Below are 19,817 nucleotides of genomic sequence, written 5' to 3'. Positions count from 1 at the left end.
GAGAATCAGTGAGGAGACTCAGCTGGGAGCAGCGAAAGTCCCTACTGGAAGGTCCTCCTACTGTGGGAGGACTTTGGAACAGATGCTTGCAAAAGGAGGAACATGTACAAGTATCTGTCTGGAATCAGAGCTAGTTCTTGTTCTTGAGAATCTCACAGTCTAGTAAAGAAGGTGATTTTAAAATATATATGTATATGATATATATATTATATACATATGAAAAGGAAACAATAGGTGTTCTGGCAACTCCCTGGAAGGGAGTGGATATTGGGTGCAGGCCTCACCAAAGAGATAAACGTAAAGGACCTTCAGAGATGAGTGGGAGTTTGCCAGATGGACAAAGAGGTAGCAGTTTGTGGGACTGTAAACTCTCGTGAAGAGCACATCGTGTTCCAAGGACATCGTTCACCAGAGTATTGAGTGAGCCTTATTGTGTGCCAGGCCCCTTTTAGGACTGGGAGGTAGAAAGTTGAATTTGGAAGTCTTTATCTTACTTCTCACTATTCTGCATTTCACTATTTGCCTTCAGCCTCACTAGAAGTTTACTTGAGTTCTTGAATCCCAAGGACTGGTGCATAGAACACGCCATCCGCCATCCCATCTCCCACCTCCTCCTTTCTTGGCTTGTTCCAAATCATTCTTTACGTCTTAACATAATTGCCACTTCTTTGGAGAGGCATTGAATCATGTGGGAGTCTCTCCTGCATGCCTGCTTCCTGCATAGTCTTTACCACGCTTGGAAATATTTGTTCAATGTCTAGCTTCTGCGTAGAAACTGAGGGCAGAAACTTTGTCTTATTCATCTTTCTATGCCCAGTACCCAGCACACAGTAGGTAATGCTGTTGAGTGTCTCTTTATCCTAAAGAAGCTCTAGATGTGTTCAGGGAGCTTAACACATCAGATGAAGGGGGTTCTAACCCAGGCTGGAGGTTTAGGGAAGGCTTCTGGGAGGAAGTAACACTTGAGGTGTTTGGATAGGTTAACACGTTGGGAAGCGGGGCATTCCAAGTTACAAAAACAGAATATTTAAGAGGCACGGGTCTGAAACCACACAAGTGGAAGGCCTTGAATGCCATCTAAGGAGTTAAGTTTTATAGAGAGGACATGCGCATATACGGCAGGGTTTTATTTTTGTTTTGTTTTGTTTTAAATTTATCTATTTATTTACTTTTGGCTGTGTTGGGTCTTCGTTTCTGTGCAAGGGCTTTCTCCAGTTGCGGAGAGCGGGGGCCCCTCTTCATCGCGGTGCGCGGGCCTCACTGTCGCAGCCTCTCCCTCTTCATCGCGGTGCGCGGGCCTCACTGTCGCAGCCTCTCCCGTTGCGGAGCACAGGCTCCAGACGCGCAGGCTCAGTAGTTGTGGCTCACGGGCCTAGCCGCTCCGCGGCATGTGGGATCCTCCCGGACCGGGGCACGAACCCGTGTCCCCTGCATTGGCAGGCGGATTCCTAAACACTGCGCCACCAGGGAAGCTCCCGGCAGGGTTTTTAATAGGGGAGTGAAGTGGTCAGATTTTACAAAGTTCACTGCAGACTAGCTTGGAGGCCGACCTGGTAGGGAGGTGAGACACGGCAACCAGCAGGGAGGATCTTCCCAAAGCCCCAAAGGCCTCCATTCAGGTCTATGGGTGTTTGTGTGCACTTAAGGACAGAAGCCGCTGAGAACTCCAGGCCTGAACTCAAAATTCTGGGATTTCGAATCTGTTTAACAACTTGGCAGGGGTGCGAGGACCGGGAGGAGCCGCGCTGCAGCAAGCTTTCATTGGTTTCTAAGGAAGCCCGGCCGACGGTTAAGATGTCGCGAGAGCTTCTACCCGGGGACCGTTCCCGCACGTAAATTAGCTGAGACGCCAAGCCAGCGAAGTTGTAGGGAGTCTTGTACTTCATTTCTTAGATGGGTGAACCGCCCTAGTCTTTTTTGTCCCTGGCCAATCAGGTCAGTTCCTTTTTCCCCTTCCTCCCTATTGCGCCCTCCTCGGAAAAAGCTAGGAGTTGGAGTCCTGCACCTAATGACGCATGGGTGGCTGGGAAATACGGTTGCCTTTTCTGGGGGATAGAGACATCCCCTTTGCCCTGCCTTTGGGCTATGCAGCCAAATGACCTGTTTCTCGACAAATAAAAAAAGGGTCGCAGGGAGGTGGGGTTTCCCAGAAGGCAGAACATCAGTGTCGGGGTCTTCTGAGCTGGTACCAATTCCTGCCGGCCACTTTTCTCCCAGTACCTGTCGCCATAGCAACAGCGCTCGCAGAACACCCGCCCCCCCACCCCCCACGCTCCCACCGAGTGTTTTTCCTTTTAAGGGTCGCGCTCGAGCCTGTGGCGTAGGTGTCTGCCGTGGGCAGCCAGAACTCAGGTCTGAGGCATCAGCTGACAGGCCTGGTGGCCGTTTTCTTAACCCGTTGTCAGAGCTAAAAAGCAGCTATGACAACCCAACTTCTTTATTTGACAGGGCTCAAAGAGAGCAAGTTTACAACATGGCTTGTGGGTTTTGCCTGTGGTGACCCTTCGGCACCTTTTTCACCCCTCACCACGCACACACGAGTCCACGCCTCAGACAAGAAGCAGTTTATTGGCGAGACACATGGAGATGTGGCTGTCAGGCCTTGGTGCTTCCCTGGCTTCTCCTCACCCCTGTACTGCCCTTCTCCCAGTGTATCTCTGCTGCCGTCCACCAGGACCTGGGCTTAGCATCCAGGGCAGATGACTGCTCTTACTGCTGTCTCTGACCTATTCTGCCGTGTCCAGGTGTCAGGGCAGTTTGGGCTTCTCCAGGGCAGATAGGTCTGGCCTCTCCAAGTGTCCTCTTCCTGGCTAAGACCACGTCCAGTGGCCTGAGGCTGGGTACTGCCTGCCTCACAACAATACTCTCACCATCAGTAGGGTGGTCAAGATGGCCCTGCCTCACTGTCACCCTAAACCTCAGAAGTCTCATTGTTGCAGCTCATAGGTCTAACAAACCCTGGTTCAGGGTGCTGGTCTCTCAGGGGCAAGGTTGGGAGGGGTCAATTTACAGGTTAAGAGGCAGCAGGAATTTAGAGTTCTTTAAGGGCCCTCAGGCTAAGGTCAGTTTATTCATCAACAAATATTTATTGCCTACTGTATACTAGGCAGTGTTCTAGAAGCTGGGGGTATAAACCACACTGGCAAGGTCCTGACCGAGCCCAGCCAGGAGTTTCCTGAGCTTCAAGGTCATTGTCTCCAAATCTCTATTGCTATCTATCCACTCCTTTCTCCCATTTGTTTCTTCCCCTCCTTCTCCCTCCCACCGCCTCCCAGGCCCTTTCTTCTCTGCTTAAGCGGCAGATACCCCCCCCCTTTGGTCTCCTGGGCCTCCACCCTCCCTGGACCCCATCATTCCAGTCCCGTTGGTGGCTCCTCTTTGAGGGGCCTTGCCTGACCATCCCCTATCCCAAAGGGCCTCAAGACCAGGTGCCCACGCTGGTGCTTGATGCGGGCAGAACTGTCACCAAAACCCTTGCCACACTCTGCACACTTGTATGGCTTCTCCCCGGTGTGTGTGCGCCTATGTTTGACTAGATCTGAGCTCCGGGGAAACTCCTTCCCACAGAAGCCACACACGTGGGGCTGGCTGGGCCCAGAGGGCTGAGCCCGGACTCGGGATCGAGGGGCCGTGGGTGCTGGGCCAGGGGGGTTGTGTGGCCTCAGGAGAGTGGATGGTGGCGGTGGCCGAGCCCGTTCACCACGGTGGGTGCGGAGGTGCTTGACTCGGGCGGAGCTGTCGGCAAAACCCTTGCCGCATTCAGGGCAGAGGTAGGGTTTTTCCCCCGTGTGTACACGATGGTGTTTCACCAGGTCCGAGCTTCGGCGGAAACCCTTGCCACACTCAGGGCACTTGTGGGGCTTGTCACCCGCCAGCGGTGGAGGCGGCTCCCCAGCCTGTGGGCCCCCAGGCTCCGGCTCCAAGCCAGGTAGGCCGAAAGGGCCATCACCCGAGTGCGAAGGGCTTCGAGGCGTCAGCGGGGGGCTGGTGCCGAGGGGAGGTGGGGGTGGGCTTGAGCTGGGGGGTGGGCTGGGGATCAGGGGGGCGAGGGGGTAGCCTGGGAAGCTGAAGTCCTGGGGCTCCGCGTGAGTGAGGCGGTGGCGGAAAAGGGTGGAGCTGAGGCTGAAGGTGCGGGCACACTCCGGACAGGCATGAGGCCTCTCGCCACTGTGGGTGCGGAGGTGCTTGACCCGGGCAGAGCTGTCAGCGAAGCCCTTGCCACACTCGGGGCAGAGGTAAGGCTTCTCTCCTGTGTGCACCCGCAGGTGCTTCACCAGATCTGAGCCCCTGGCAAACTCCTTTCCACACACATCACAGCCAAAAGGCTTGGGCCCCAGGTGACTGCGCTGGTGGCTCAGGAGGCTGCAGCTGAGCACAAATCTTTTGCCACAGTCGGTGCAGATGTATGGCTTGTCCTGGGCCTTAGGTCCCTGTGCGGCTGCCGTGGCTGCTCGAGATGGCTGCCGTCGGGGCACCACGGGCCGGGGAGGCTGCTCCCCCCGGTGTGTCCGCTGGTGCTTTATGCGGGCAGAACTGTCGCCAAAGCCCTTGCCACAGACCCCACACTTGTAGGGCTTCTCACCCGTGTGTGTCCGCTGGTGTTTCACCAGGTCAGAGCTCTGCCGGAAGCTCTTGCCGCACTCACCGCAGATGGTGGGGCGCTCACCAGCAGGGATCCTGGACCGAGGAATCTTTGGGGGGCCCTGGGCTGGTGGCCGGGCTCTGTAGGGCTTTTCACCACTGTGAGTTCGCTGGTGTTTGATGCGGGCAGAGCTATCGCCAAAGCCCTTGCCACAGACCCCGCACTTGTAGGGCTTCTCCCCTGTGTGGGTTCGCTGGTGTTTCACCAGATCTGACATCTGCCGAAAGCTCTTGCCACACTCGCCACACACGGCAGCCCGATCACTAGCCTGGCCCCAGCGTGGTTCTCCCAGGAGCCGAGGGCCTCTGTCCCGGGCCTGTGGTTTCCCAGGTCCCACTCTCTGGACCCACAAGTCATCCCAGGTCTGAATGCCTTCGGGTTTGAGAGAGGCATTTCCTACTTCATGACCTGGGGCCAAATCTTCCTCTTCCTTGAACCCCAAGTCATCCTCCTGTGGGGCATGTTCAAACTCATCTGGCTGAGAAATCTCCACGTTCTCACTCCCTAGACCTGGGGAAAGAAAAAGGAGTTGTAGACCCTGCCCTTTGGCTCAGCCCCTATCTTTGATAGCAACCTCCCCAGAAAGGCGTCCTTGACCATCTGTGGTTGCAAGGATCTCTCTTGCTCTCTCTCCTCTGAATTTCTGAAGCACTTATTATTGTCTGTGCCTCTCAGTAACAGTAACTTCCTTTTACCGTGCCCTTCACGTGTGCCAATAACTTAACCAAGCATTACTGAATCCTTGCAAACAATCCTATGAGGTAATACTGTTAACTACCCCCATTTTACCAACATGGAGACTCCGAGAATTTAAGTCACTTGCTCAAAGTTATAAAGTAGCAAAACCAGGTTTCTAACTCAGGTCTGTCTCATTCTCAAGCCTGTGTTAAGCCCTACATTATACTGCCTCTATTTGGAAAGCCTGGTATTTGCTAATTACATTATATCTTTTTATATTAGCCCAGTCTGTAACTTATTACTTCAATCATCTTGTGTGTACCTGAGAGGATCCAGACACACACCTGTCCCTCAGGATGGGGAGGAGAGATAAGATAAGGCACAAAAAATTATAATTGCAGGCTCAGAATAACTGTGCTGTCACGAGAGAGAGGAAATAAAGAGACAGGGCTGGGCTTTCACAGCAGAGAAATGAGTAAACCAGGGAAAGGGATGCTGAGACTAGATTAAGCATGTAAGATGTAGATTGAACACTAGACTAAGGCTTTTAATTAGTAACAGAAGGGAGCTAGGGAAGGTTTTTGTTAAGGGAGACAGGATTAGATCTGGACTTAGATCAATGTGGCTGCACAGTGCATCACTGGAGAGAAAAGGGCTGAGGGGAGGCTGCTGCAATTGCCAGGATGAGACAGAATGAGGCCTGAAGTAGGGCAGAGGCAGCAAGCCTGCTGATCACTGTCGGGGACGGGGAGGGAGTCCTTGAAATGATGCCCCTCAAGGCCTGGCGCATAGTAGGTGCTCAGAAACACTGGCTCCGTCCCTCGGCTTTTGCTCCCCTCCTCCCCGCCCGCCCCCCCACCCCCACCCCAGGAAGCACAGTTCATGTCCGATTTTTCTGGGTCTGGGCCAGGCAGAGCCCAGCACCGGGGTCCCCACCCAGCCATTACCTACCCACGGCGGTGCACCGCTTTGGCCCTCACCTGTGCGGGTGCCTCTCAGCTGCTCCCTGTCCTCTGAGCCACGGAGATCCGCGCCCCAGGGCCCCACCGAGCGCTCCATCGCTGGCACGCCGCCCTGAGCAAGGGGACAGACACAATTTCACGGTCACACAGCCATGTGCGGACGGCGGCGCCCTGCCCTCTGCTGGCCGGCACGGGCACCGGGCAGCGTTCGGGTCCGAGGTGCGGGGCGCGGCTCCCGGTGATCCCCGCCCGCGCCGCCAGCCGCCCCTGCACCTGCTGCTCCTTCCGGCGCGCAGCCGCTCCCCTTCTCCTCCCGCCGCCGCCGCTGCAGCAGCCGCCTCCGCCACCCCGGCGCCCTCCGGAGCTCCTCGGCGGGGCTCCGGTGCCCGCGCCGCCGACGGCTCGGGGATGCGGGCTCGGCGCCAAACGGGGAGGGGGGGCTCAGTCCCAGGCGTTCCCCTGGGGCGGCCGCCGGGGGCGGGGACGGGAAGCGGAAGCGCCGGGCGGCACCCGGCCGCTCTAGGACCTTGGAGGAGCTGCACGCTTGTGGGGGCTGCCCGCGTCCTCCAGAGCTCGGTGGCCGGCGGGCGCCGCGTGCCGCGGAGAGGGCTACTCTGAGCCGAGGACAGTTGCCCGAACTCGGTGGTATTAACCGTGTGCCTCCTGGGCTGGAGCTGGATGTGGTGGGCCGAAGACTTCCTAATTGTCGCTGTGTCGGGCCACCCGCGCCGACCTCCGGAGCTGGCCGACAGCGCCAGCCACCCCGGCCCGGAGAGACAAAGAGAGATCCCAAGGCAGACCCAGGGAAAGGGGTGGGGGAAAGACCAAGGCAGACAAAGGGCGGCAGAGGGCGGCGGAGACCCCAGATGGGGCGGGGGCGGGGCGCCGAGACACGGGAAACAAAGCGGGGCCGATCGGCGAGGCCGAGGGCCGCGCGTGGGGGCTGGGCTGGGGGAGACCGAGGCAGTAGCGGGAGCTAGTGGCAGACGCCAGATAAATGCTGAGGAGAAGCAGGCCGATGGACACAGACCTGGATCCGGAGTCGTAATCTAAGAGCCCTGAATCAGAGAGGATGCAAAGGCAGAGAGACAGAGACTGCAGCAGACCAAAAACACAGGAGCAAAAGATTGGCCGCCAGAAACAAACACATGTAGAAACAGATAAGAGAGACATAAAGTCGTTGAAGCAGAGTCGGAAGAACTACAAGAAAAGGCAGGGAACCCGGAGAGAAACAGAGGCAGAGGAACGAAGAGTGAAACAGGCAGAGACAAAGAGAAACAGGGACACAAAGAAAGAGGCCATGGGGAGACTAGGGACAGGTCTACAGCCCTACCAAGGGAGCCCAGGGAGAGGCTAAAACATTAAACCCTGTTTCCCAGCTTGGTGGGGCCCTGGCTGGGGCTGTGTTCCAGTGGTCCCAGGGGTGTGAGCCCCAGTATCTGTACTCTGGGCAAGGTTGCCTTTGGGGAGGGGGTGGGGTGCCTGTAAGTGTCTGCAGCCCATCTAATGATGGAGAGGGGTAACCAAGGTTTGTATATTAACATTTATTAGCACATCAGTGCTATGTCAAGAGTTTGACAAAGAGATGAAACGTGTTAAGAGTTGTCCTTGGGGTGCTACCAGTTTAAAGGGGCAAGCACACAAATCATGATAAATAAGAACTCTAAGGGCGTGAGAGAGTTACGTTCACCAATTCAAGATAGTAGGAAGAGTTCTCATTTGTGGGAATGAATCTGTGTGGTTTTGTGTACCTGGTATGCATGAATGTTAGACACGGATAAAGATGGAGCACAAATCAATCAACACATACTTACGGATCATCAACCATAAGTCTAGACCCTGGAAATACAAAGAAATCCCTCAGGGAGCTCTCTCTACTCAGTAGAACATGGAGACATACAGATGATGTGACAGATTGTACACTGACCTAATAAAGATGTGATAGGAATGTAGTACAGAGAGAGAGAGACCTGTAGAGTTTAGTGGCTGTAGACACTGTCTTTAAGTTCATTCATGCAGAGTTTGATTCCTGACCTTGTCATTTGCTCCCATTTAACCTTGGGTGGGGAAGTTACTTCTGTTTCCTGAACTGTAAAATGGGGATAATACTTAATTTGAATGGTTGAGGTGTAAAGTACTTAGTAAAAAATATCAGTTATTACTCTTTGGGCTGAAGTAACCAAGGAAGAAGGTGGCATTTTTGAGCTGATCCTTTCAGGACAGGTAAGATTTCAGCCAAGTCCAGAGTCTGGCTGAAGTGGGCCTCAAATGAAGAACTCCAGGCAGAGGGAATGAAATGAACAATGGCCCACATACTAATTGAAAACCTACTATGTGCTAGAAGCTTGGGATCCAAAGATGATTAATATCTATCCTCAAAGAGGAAGATAGATAATAGTTCTGTTTTAATGTGTCAAAAGTTTACATAATAGGAAAGTAGTGGAAGCTGCAGATGAGATGGTAAGTTAATCATCTGTTCCATGAACATTTCCCGGGGGTCCAATGTGTGCCAGGCACATGTGCTGGGAAACAGAGGTAAGAGGGTACCAAAATGGCAAAGAGCCAGCCCCTCTTGGAGGAAACCCCCAAAGGCTGGCCAGCCCACATGCCATACTCACTTGGAGAGCTAGCTCTGACTTTGAGAAGACAAAGCCTGGAGTTATTGGGTCTGAACCTGAACTCAGGTCTAAAGACACAGAAACCCTTCCAGGGACGTCTGGTAGGGCCATAGGTAGCTATGAAGATATGATGGAGAGATGAAAAAGAACTAATCCAGATGATTATTAAATGGAAAGACTGCTGTCTACCATTCACTGCCCCATAGGGAACTCAAGGTGGGATCTTCCTTTCTACAAACAGGCCCCAAACCTTATCACAGGAATGATTGGGCATAATTTGTTGGAGTTAATAAGCATGTAAATAGAATATTGTGTCACTGCTAATTCATATCATCTCTGCACTTAACCAAGCCAAGAGCCTTTTCTGAGGGCATTTATTAGTATGCACAAATGCCTTAAATATGTGACTTCCTTTGACTCAGTAACTCCCCTTATAGAAATGAGGCCCGAGGAAATGGTTGGACAAGTGCACAATGATAGCACCATAAACACAGTCATCCCAGCTCAGCGTTGTTTATCACAGGGAAGAATGGGAATCAGCCTGAATACTAAGCATCTAGAAAAATGATAATGTAGATGTGTATTTATGATCATAGACATAACATATGAAGTGACAAAAACAGGTTTCCAAAATTATGTTATCCTAGTTTTGTGAATGTATATTTATTCATATGTATAGGCATATGAGAAAATCTAGAAGGATGAAAATCAAAATGAGGATATATCATGGAATGATATTAGATGTAAATTTTTCTAACCATTTGCATTTGCTAATTTTTCCATGAGAATATGTATTGGTTATACAGTAAATAAATGAATATAAATGCCATTTTTTCTTTTTTTCTTTTTTTTATTGAGGTATAGTTGATTTACAATATTATGTAAGTTTCAGGTGTACAACATAGTGATTCACAATTTTTTTTGTAAATATTTATTTTATTTATTTTCCTTATCTTTTTGGCTGCGTTGGGTCTTAGTTGCGGCACATGGGATCTTTGTTGAGACATGTGGGATCTTTCATTGCGGCGTGCGGTCTCTTCTTTGTGGCACTTAGGCTTCTCTCTAGTTGTGGCGTGCAGGTTTTCTCTCTCTAGTTATGGCGCGCAGGCTCCAGAGTACGTGGGCTCTGTAGTTTGCGGCACGTGGGCTCAAAAGTTGTGGCGCGTGGGCTTAGTTCCCCCGAGGCATGTGGGATCTTAGCTCCCCAAACAGGGATCAAACCCACGTCCCCTGCATTGGAAGGCGGATTCTTTACCACTGGACCACCAGGGAAGTCCCAGTGATTCACAATTTTTAAAGATTATACTGCATTTATAGTTATTATAAATTGGCTGTATTTCCTGTGCTGTACAATATATCCTTGTAGCTTATTTTAGTTTGTACCTCTTAATCTCTCAGCCCTATCTTGCCCTTCTCCTTTCTCTCTCCCCACTAGTTTATTCTCTAGATGTGTGAGTCTGTTTTTGTTTTGTTGTATTTGATAGTTATTTTTTATTTTTTATATTCCATATATAAGCGATAATATATAGTATTTGTCTTTGTCTGACTTATTTCACTAAACATAATACCCTCCAAGTTCATCCATATTGTTGCAAATGGCAAAATTTCATTCATTTTTATGGCTGAGTAGGTAGTATTCCATTGCGTGTGTGTGTGTTTGTGTATGTATATATATATGTATATATATTTTATATATGTATATATAGTACCACATCTTCTTTATCCATTCATCTGTTGATGGACACTTAGGTTGCTTCCATATCTTGGCTATTGTAAACACTGCTGCTATGAACATTGGGGTGCACGTATCTTTTTGAATTAGTGTTTTCGTTTTCTTCAGATATATACCCAGGAGTGCTATTGCTGGATCATATGGTAGTTCTATTTTTAGTTGTTTGCAGAACCTCCATACTGTTTTCCACATTGGCTACACCAATTTACATTCCCACCAACAGTGTACAGGGGTTCCCTTTTCTCCACATCTTGCCAACATTTGTTATTTGTGGTCTTTTTGATGATAGCCATTCTGACAGGTGTGTGCATGTTATTTTCTTAAATATTATTGAATAATTCAGGGAAGAGCTGATTAGAGTCTGAACCCAGGGCAGGGGCAAGACAGTGAAGGGTGTAGAGAGGAGGGGCCAATTTTTCTCATCGATAGAAAGGACTTGGAAACCAATTGGATATACTTGTGGAGAGCAAAGGAAGGAGTTCAGAGTTTTAACTAGGATGGTAGGGCTGCTCAGCCTGGTGAGAAATGCAGGGGGAAGGGTTGTGGTGCAGGGGGAAGGGTATAATTATCCCTTCCCTTGGCTTCTCAAAGTACTCTGTTTATCTCCTTATTACACTACATTTTTAGCACCAGTGCTGTGTGTCACACTTGCTTGTGGCTGTCTCCGTCTCCCCAGAGGGCGGCAACCCTGGCTGATTCACGCTGTCTGGATTCTCAGCAACTAATCCAGAAGAGCAGTCGCTAGATTGGAGCTAGTGGCACTGTTGCACCCATCAGCTCATGTAATAGCAATAACTAGCGTTATGTGTGAGCGCATCTTTTATGCCAGGCACTGCTAAGAACTTTATATGTGTTAGATATGTAATCCTCATCATGCCCCTATGAAGTGAAATTATTAATGGCATTATTTAACAGATACAGAAACGAAGTCACTGAAAGGTTAAAGATGCCCAAGGTCACACGGCTCTTAATTATTATATGTCTTTATAATCATGAAACTTGAACAACTTCTGTGAATTCAGTGTGGTGGGAGCATCCAATCCCATATGGTAGATGAGGAAAGTAAGGCCCAGAGAAGTGATTTTTCCAAGGTTACATGAAGGGAGCAGTACTAGAAATGAGGTTGAAGTAAGGAAAAGGTGGTAGCATGGATGGATCTTAAAAGATAGTGCTGATTGAAAAAAATTAACAAACAGAAATACATATTAATATATACATATATAGCTATTTGTGTAAACATGTACTATGCACTGCACATTTTTCAAAATGTGTACAAACTAAAAAATTACACATTAAGCACATTAGAGTGGTTGCCTTAGGCTGAGGAGAGGAAATGAGTGAGCTATGAGGTGGTATAACAGAGCACCGCAGACTAGGAGTCTTAATCAACAGATGTTTATTTTCTCATAGTTCTGGAGACTGGAAGTCCAAGATCAAAATGCCAGCAGTGTTGGTTTCTGGTGTGGCCTCTTTTCTTGGGTTGCAGACAGCCACCTTCTCACTCTGTCCTCACATGGCCTTTCCTTTGTGCGTGCGCAGAGAGAGATTGCTGGTGTCCCTTCTTATAAGGACACCAGACCTATAGAATCAGGGCCCCACCCTTCTGACCTCATTTAACCTTAATTTCCTCCTTAAAGGTCTTACCTCCAAATATAGTCACGTTGGGGGTTAGGGCTCCAACACATGAAGTGGGGAGTAGGGGGACACAATTCAGTCCATAACAGGGGCTAAATGGGAAATAATAAATAGAACCATGAAGAATAGAGAAAGAAAATGGGGTTGGAGCAATAGGCAGGATCCAGATTGAGCAAGGCCTTATAGGTCATACTAAGTGGACTCGCTTTAAAGGTTCAGAGAGGTCACTCAGTTCATAAATGCTAAAGCTAGGGTATGTGTGTGTGTGTGTATATATAGAGAGAGTTCAGAAAGGGCAAATGACTTGCCCAAGGTCACACAGTAAGTGGGAGAGCTGAGGTTTGGGAAGTTCTTTCTGACTCCAAAGCCAAGCTCCTTTTACAAGTTCTGCAGCCTGCCAGACTTTGTCCTGGACTAACTTCAATCACTCACTCTTTCATGGATTCATTTATCTAGTATATTATTTATTGGCGCCTTCTTTGTTCCAGGCCCTGTGCAAGACACCAGGGATATAGAAATTAGGAAGACATGGTCCCTGTCCTCAGAAAATTCAGCCGGGAGTAGAAGAGACAGCCAGATAAGCAAAGGTGGGCATTGGAGGGGCCTGTGAAAGGTGCTGGGGAGTCCAGAGGATGGAAAATGACTCTGCCTGGGGTGGGTGGGGAAGGTTTCATAGAGGAGGAAGAGCCCTTTGAATCAAACCCTAGAAGGGTAAAGAGGAGTTCACCTGGTGCAGAAGAAGGTAAAGTTCAATATACACAGAGGCTAGGATATGGGCACTCAGTAAGGGTGAGTGAAAGATGGGGTGATGAGGTCAGATGGAGGAGGCTTTGGCTGCCAAGTCAGGACTCAGACTTGATTCTGAGATCACTGGGAAGCCCATGAAGGGTTTCAAGCAGGGGAGTGCCTTGGCCAGGATTCTGAAGGACAGTCTCTCTGGCTGTGGCGTCCAAAACCTGAAGTCCTTTTAAGAATCCAGTGTATGAGCTGGCGAGGAAAATTGATGGCCCCTCCCACCCTCAATCTTTGTTATGGCTTTTGGTCCACTCCTTGGAACTTTTTTTTTTAACCACCTCTGTCAAAGCCTTCATCTCACTTGCTAGAGAGACCAACCCACTTCCTTCCTCTCTGCTTACACCCTACCTCCCACCAGGGTGATGGGGTTACAGTGGGGCTTGGAATAAAGGTGTACAGAGAACAGAGGGGTTGAAACTTCCTATTGGGGTTATGGGCAAAGGTATCCATGAATTCAGGATCACCGCTGTTCTTGGTCTCGGCTTTTCCCACCTCTCTGGGCCAATTTGAGCATCTCAGCTTCCTACATTGCCCGCCCCCTTGTTTGCCACCCTCAACTTCCTGCCCCACCAGAGGAAGTGGGGAGAGACAGCAGGTGCAGCGACAGCTATCGGGGCCATGGTGAGTCTTTATGCCCAGGAATCCAGGTATCTCTGCCCCCAGTCCCCAACCCCCAGGCTAGCCAGGTCAACCCACAATAGGCTGACTTCTCCTAGCCGCTGAGATCAGGTTATCCTGAGGGCCCTGCCTGCTGCCCCCAGCAGCCTCGTATTGTCCATCCCCTGCCAACAGGACAAGGAGTATGTGGGTTTCGCCGCCCTCCCCAACCAGCTGCATCGCAAGTCCGTCAAGAAGGGGTTTGACTTCACACTCATGGTGGCAGGTCTGGGGGTTTTGGAGAGGGGCCTGGCAAGGGGTCCTCAAGAGACCTTGGCTGTTCTCTCACCTGACCAGTTGGGCCTGTCTTGTCTACAGGGGAGTCAGGCCTGGGAAAATCTACCCTCATCAACAGCCTATTTCTCACCAACCTCTATGAGGATCGGCAAGTCCCAGAGGCCAGGGGTAAGACCCCCTCCCCACCGTGCTCTCCAGGCACTCTGACCCCCTCCTCTCATGTCCCTAGACTGCACTCTCTTCCTTTCCCTCTGGGTTTCCCATGACGTTCTGGGGGACTCAGGCGGCTCACTGCTTTTCTCCGAGACTCACTCTCCTCCCCTGAAAAATGGGTGGAGGCAACTGTGAGTCTGAGAAAGGAAATTAGTCCTGCCTCAGGCCCCTACCCAGCTCCCTGACCTCTCCCCATCCTCATAGCTCGCTTGACACAAACACTGACCATCGAGCGCCGGGGCGTGGAGATCGAGGAGGGGGGTATTAAGGTGAAGCTGACCCTGGTGGACACACCTGGCTTTGGGGACTCAGTGGACTGTTCAGACTGGTGAGGAATGGGGGAGGACCTGGGGCTCAGCTTCCCAATGTGGCTACTCTGTGGAGACTGAGTGGTCAGATTCAGGGCTGGTCTGCCCTGCCCTACCCCCCACCCCCCGCCAAAGGTGGGGCCTGTTTCTGGTGGCCTTGTGGCCCAAAGTGCCCTGTGCTTCCCAACATCTCACCTGCCAGTTTCCTCTGATGTCTTTGGTTGGAGCCAAAGAAACTACTTCCCACACCCACGGTCCTGGCTAGCCTTGTCCCCTTCCCTGTGCTGTGGTCCCTGTTCTCTGACTTTCCGCTCTCTCCCCACACCCCAGCTGGCTGCCCGTGGTGCGCTTCATTGAGGAGCAATTTGAGCAGTATCTTCGGGATGAGAGTGGCCTGAACAGGAAGAACATCCAGGATTCCCGTGTCCACTGCTGCCTCTACTTCATCTCACCCTTTGGCCGGGGGTCCGAGGGGCACCCTGGGGAGTTGGGACATTTGGGGAGGGCCGGAGGGGGAGTGTCTCTGTGCCCTGAAACTGAGCCCTGACCAATCCCTGGGTGCAGGCTCCGGCCCCTAGATGTGGCCTTCCTCCGGGCGGTGCATGAGAAGGTCAACATTATCCCAGTCATTGGCAAAGCAGATGCCCTGATGCCTAAGGAAACACAGGCCCTCAAGCAGAAGGTGTGTGGTGGCCTCTGACATTTGACCTCACATGAAGCCAAAAGTCATGATCAAAATCGAACTCAGCTTTGACTTCTTTGATCTTGGGGTAGCCCTTTTGGAGCGTGATGTGTCAGGCTAGACTGTGGAAGAAAGTTTCTGAGGAAGGTGGGTCATAAGCTGCCTAAGGAAGCCATGTCTCTGGAGGTTCGGAATAGAATCCCTGGGCTGGATGCTTGCCTAAGGCCTGTCTGAGGCCAGGGGTGTAGACATAATGACCAAGGTTATCCTTCTGGCCCCAGGATGCTGACTGCCCCCCCCCCCCACCTTCCCACCCCCCTGTGTCTTCAGAGCCCTTTCCCACTGTTTCCGCTTATGCCTCTCTCTCCTGGTCTTTTGGTGTCTGCTCATCTTCAAAACTTCCCATTAGGGTAACTGTCTCAGTTTTTCACCATCTACGTCTCTGTCTCTCGTTTGAGATTTCGTTTTCAGTCATCCCGTATGTCCATCTTTCACCATCTCTGTCTTTCACGTCTTCCTCTCTGTCTCTTCCACCCCGTGTCTGTATCTATATCTCACTGTCTCTGGTCATGCAATGTCTGTGGTTCACAGTCTCTGTGTTTCTCACCGTCTCTGCATCTGTCTCCTCCAAGATCCGGGAACAGTTGCAGGAGGAGGAGATCAATATCTACCAGTTCCCCGATTGTGACTCTGATGAGGATGAAGACTTCAAGAGGCAGGATGCGGAGATGAAGGTGCAGAGGCAAAGGAGGAAGGGGCAGAGAAGCCAGGGGAGGCGGATGTGGAGGTGGGAGCTGAGAAAGAGGTTTCTGCCCAAAGGGGGCCAACGGTGATCGCTGACTCCTGCCCTCTAGGAAAGCATCCCTTTCGCCGTCGTCGGTTCCTGCGAAGTAGTGAGGGACGGCGGGACCCGACCGGTGAGGGGACGCCGCTACTCCTGGGGCACCGTGGAGGGTGAGTAAGGCCAGGAACGCATTCTGAGGCCAGCAGGGAGCCCAGGATGCCTCCGAGTCAACCGCACCCAACAGGTGAAGTTGGGGAGAGTTCTGGTCCCGGGGGTCCTAAAAGTCAAAAGAGGGGTCCTTGGGCAGCAGACCCGACCCAAGCTCCCCGACTCTCGCCGGTCCGCCCCCCAGTGGAGAACCCACATCACTGCGATTTCCTGAACCTGCGACGGATGCTAGTGCAGACACACCTGCAGGACCTGAAGGAGGTGACACATGATCTGCTCTACGAGGGCTACCGGGCGCGCTGCCTACAGAGCCTGGCCCGGCCTGGGGCGCGTGATCGAGCCAGCCGTAGGTGAGAGCCAGAGCTGACTCCTAGGTGCTTCCAAGGCTCCGCGCTCACCATCCATGACCCCCGCCTTCACCTTCTAGACTCCTCTCCCGGAGCCTTTCTTTCCCCACCCACTTTGCTTATGGCCCTAACCTGAAGGACATGGTCCCGCCAAACCCCAGGCCCTGCCTCGCGGCAGTGACTCACAACCACGGTTCTCGACTTTGATCCCTGTCCCTTTCCCCCACCCGCTAGTAAGCTCTCCCGCCAGAGCGCCACAGAGATCCCGCTGCCCATGCTGCCTCTGGCCGACACGGAGAAGCTGATCCGCGAGAAAGACGAAGAGGTGAGCAAGCACCTCGCTTTCCCCCAGATCAAGGCCCCAAATCCTCTTCGAAGTCCCTTTCTGGCCTTGCCCAGTCCCACCGCCTGCAATCTTGCCCCGCACAGCTGCGCCGCATGCAAGAGATGCTGGAGAAGATGCAGGCCCAGATGCAGCAGAGCCAGGCTCAGGGCGAGCAGTCGGACGCTCTCTGAGACCCCCGCCCGGACCCTACTTTACCACGCCTCCGCCTTCAGTTCGTATCTTGTCCAATCCTCGAGCCCCAGGTTGCCCGGCGCTTAATCCCGGAGCCCAAACATGTAAGGCCCGCCCTTGCAAGGGGTTAGTGGGCTAGCAGGTTCTCCCAATCCTGGAGTGTGTAGCCCCGCCTTTGGCTCCGCCCCGACCCCGCCTTGGCTCCGCCCCAGTCCGCCTCGGCCCACATAGCGAGCCAGCGCTTCCCTCCCATCCCCTAACTCTCCCAGCCCCGCCCCACTTCACCCAAACTGCGACTTCAATAAAAACTGAGTTTCCCTGAGGCCACGCAAGTCTTCTCTCTCCCAGCGGGAATAAGCGGCGGGCGTAGCGGGTGGAACCGTTCCACCCAGGCCTCCGGGCCACTATTTATTCATTCATTTGCTGGGCACTCGTTTCGTGCCAGCCGGTGTTTCAGCGCAGCCTCCCGCCTGAGCCCTGTTCACACAAACGCACTGAAGCCGTCGCGGATAAGAAACGAGACCAGTTCAATTTATTAGGAGTCGAGGTGGGGTGGTCGCACTGGCAGGAAGGCGTTGCCCAGCAGAGGCCTAAGAGGGTCCGCTACTCCTGGTCCTTGGCGTCGCCATGCGTGATGATGTAGCTTATGTTCTTGTAGTCTACGTTGCCGCCCACGTCGGGGGGGAAGGCCGCCCACATATTTGTGATCTGGGGAAAAAACGCAGGGGTATCTCCAACCGGTTCCTTACGTTCCCCTTCCCCCATCCCTCCGCTTCCCCTAGGCCCTTTCCCCACTCACCTCTTCCCGGGAGAAGCGGTCACACTGCGTGGTAAGCAGCTCCTCCAGGCTGGAGAGAGGTGACAGAGATTGGGCTTCGTGATTCCTCTCCAGTCCCTCCCACCTCATCCCCGTTGCCATTCCCAGTCTCGCCTTGAAAACCGGGGTTACTCTGGATTCCTCATTGGTCTCCCAAACACTCTGGCCTCCCCCCTTTTGCCCTTCCCGCTGTGTGCTGTGAAAATTTAATCCCATCACCACAGTTCTAATTTTTCCCTTATCTCTGGCAGTGCCTAACTCTTGGTAGGAATTTACGGAGGCTTTCTGTGTGGGAGCAGCTGGAGGGTGTCACTTACAACTGCTTCTTGATGGTGCCCTTCCCCTCAGGGTCCAGGACCTTGAAGGCTCCAGTGATCACATCCTCAGGGTCGGCACCTGGGGGTGGTCAGAGGGCACATGAAGCTGAAGGGTTGCTAAAGGGTCAGTCCCTGAAAGGTCTGGGGAGAGGCATCTGGGGGTTTGGACCCAGGACACTTCATTCACCTTTGAGCTTCTCCCCAAACATGGTCAGGAAGACAGTGAAGTTGATGGGCCCGCTGGCTTCCTTCATCATGTCATCTAGCTCCTCATTCTTCACATTGAGACGCCCTGGAACAGGGTGGGGGAAGCATGGAGTGGAGTGGGGTCTAGGGGCCAGGGAATAACGCTTCCCATAAATTCACATCATCCCATCCATTTTTTATCTGGGTAGACTGAGGCCCAGGGTGGACCTGGCAGGGCTGGAACCTAAGGCTGCTGAATTCCCAGGACTCTGCAGCCTTGAATCTTTACAGGTGAAGTAGGCTCACCCATGGCTGCGAAGGTTTCCCGCAGGTCGTCCTTGTCAATAATGCCATCACGATTCTGGTCAATTACTGTGAAGGCCTGTGGAGGGCCAACGTAGGGAGAGGTTAGGTCCCCCATGGCCAGGCTTCAGCATCCTTACTCCAGGCAGATCAGATTCTGAGATTCTGGCCCCCAGCCAGCTGTCCTCTTACACTCCAAGCAGGGAGGAGAACAAGGAATTCTAAACCCTCCCCCTCCCCCCAACAGGTGCACATTCCAGGCAGGGGTGGGGGGAGGGGCAGCAAGGGGAGCCTTTGGTCAGTCTTCAGTCTCCCTTCTCCCCGCACTTACCTCCTTGAACTCCTGGATCTGGGTCTGATCGAACATGGAGAAGACATTGGAGCTTCCGCCCTCTGCCACTGCCCTTCTCCTGGCCTTCTTGGGTGCCTGAGGGATGAGGGTTGGGCAGAGGGGTTCAAGGACCAATCCCTACTCCTCTCTAGAGGCGATGGATTAGATTCAGGCTTCTTTGAGTCCATTCTTCTAAAGCAACTCTTCTGGCTCTAGGCTTCCCCTTCCTTATGACCTCTTTGCTGAGGAGACCTGCTGCAGTTGTACCCCCAAATTCCTCTGTGTAGCCCTCAAGTCCCCATCCTTCCATCCTACCCAACAAGTGGAGTGTACCTCCCCTTCTCAGTGCCCTGACCCTGCCTCCTCTGAGTCCCAGACTTGCTGTGTGACCCTGATCACTCACTCACCTGAACCTCTACTTTCTCATTTATAAAATGGGAGTGGGAACACTTGTCTGGCTGATCCTGGGGGTTTTAGGAAGATGGAGTGCAGGACGGCATGGAGCATGCTTTGGGAGGGACAGGGCTCCTGCGAGTGGAGTGTCTAGGCAGATTATCCTTGGTTGGATCCTTTAGGGCATCATTCTGTACATTCCCCATTAGTGATATCAAGAAAGGGAAGATTCATCTTTTTTCCTCTTGCCAGACTGGGAACCAGCTACTTTCTTTCAAAGGATGAGGCTGCCCTGAGGTCTGAGGGATCTGGGCAGGGGCTGGGGGATTCTCACTCACCATGTCTTAGGTCTCCTGGGGGCCAGGCAGTGGCTCTGGCTGGAAAGGAGCAGAGAGTCAGCCTGGGGCGGTCCCTCTGGAGTTATATAGTCCTGCCCCAGGGAGTCATTAACATACCAGGGTAACCTTAGCCCTGTGGGTGCCCACCCCAGATACC

General features: G+C 52.4%; 3 protein-coding genes across 3 annotated transcripts; 1 reads left to right on the top strand and 2 right to left on the bottom strand.

Moving 5' to 3' along the window:
• Positions 1-2,549: 2,549 nt before the first annotated feature.
• Positions 2,550-6,679, bottom strand: ZNF48 (zinc finger protein 48). Its single transcript, XM_068523830.1, has 3 exons — positions 6,556-6,679; positions 6,301-6,394; positions 2,550-5,152 (listed from the first exon to the last, which is right to left on the bottom strand). The coding sequence occupies exons 2-3, from the start codon at positions 6,377-6,379 to the stop codon at positions 3,351-3,353; spliced, it is 1,881 nt and encodes a 626-aa protein (XP_068379931.1). The 5' UTR covers positions 6,380-6,394; positions 6,556-6,679; the 3' UTR covers positions 2,550-3,350.
• A 7,001-nt stretch (positions 6,680-13,680) lies between these two features.
• On the top strand, positions 13,681-17,110 carry SEPTIN1 (septin 1). Its single transcript, XM_068524787.1, has 11 exons — positions 13,681-13,709; positions 13,824-13,945; positions 14,038-14,124; positions 14,374-14,497; positions 14,808-14,942; positions 15,042-15,159; positions 15,792-15,893; positions 16,014-16,113; positions 16,296-16,461; positions 16,693-16,783; positions 16,888-17,110. Exons 1-11 carry the CDS (start codon positions 13,681-13,683, stop codon positions 16,972-16,974), a joined length of 1,161 nt encoding a protein of 386 aa, XP_068380888.1. The 3' UTR covers positions 16,975-17,110.
• A 390-nt stretch (positions 17,111-17,500) lies between these two features.
• On the bottom strand, positions 17,501-19,706 carry MYL11 (myosin light chain 11). The gene is made up of 7 exons (XM_068566182.1): positions 19,661-19,706; positions 18,930-19,025; positions 18,602-18,677; positions 18,297-18,401; positions 18,110-18,188; positions 17,775-17,823; positions 17,501-17,683 (listed from the first exon to the last, which is right to left on the bottom strand). Exons 1-7 carry the CDS (start codon positions 19,661-19,663, stop codon positions 17,579-17,581), a joined length of 513 nt encoding a protein of 170 aa, XP_068422283.1. The 5' UTR covers positions 19,664-19,706; the 3' UTR covers positions 17,501-17,578.
• Between the last annotated feature and the right edge of the window lie 111 nt (positions 19,707-19,817).

This window comes from Eschrichtius robustus, chromosome 16 (assembly GCF_028021215.1).
Source record: "Eschrichtius robustus isolate mEscRob2 chromosome 16, mEscRob2.pri, whole genome shotgun sequence".
Classification (NCBI taxonomy): domain Eukaryota; kingdom Metazoa; phylum Chordata; class Mammalia; order Artiodactyla; family Eschrichtiidae; genus Eschrichtius; species Eschrichtius robustus.
This window is presented reverse-complemented; position numbering and strand designations above follow the sequence as displayed.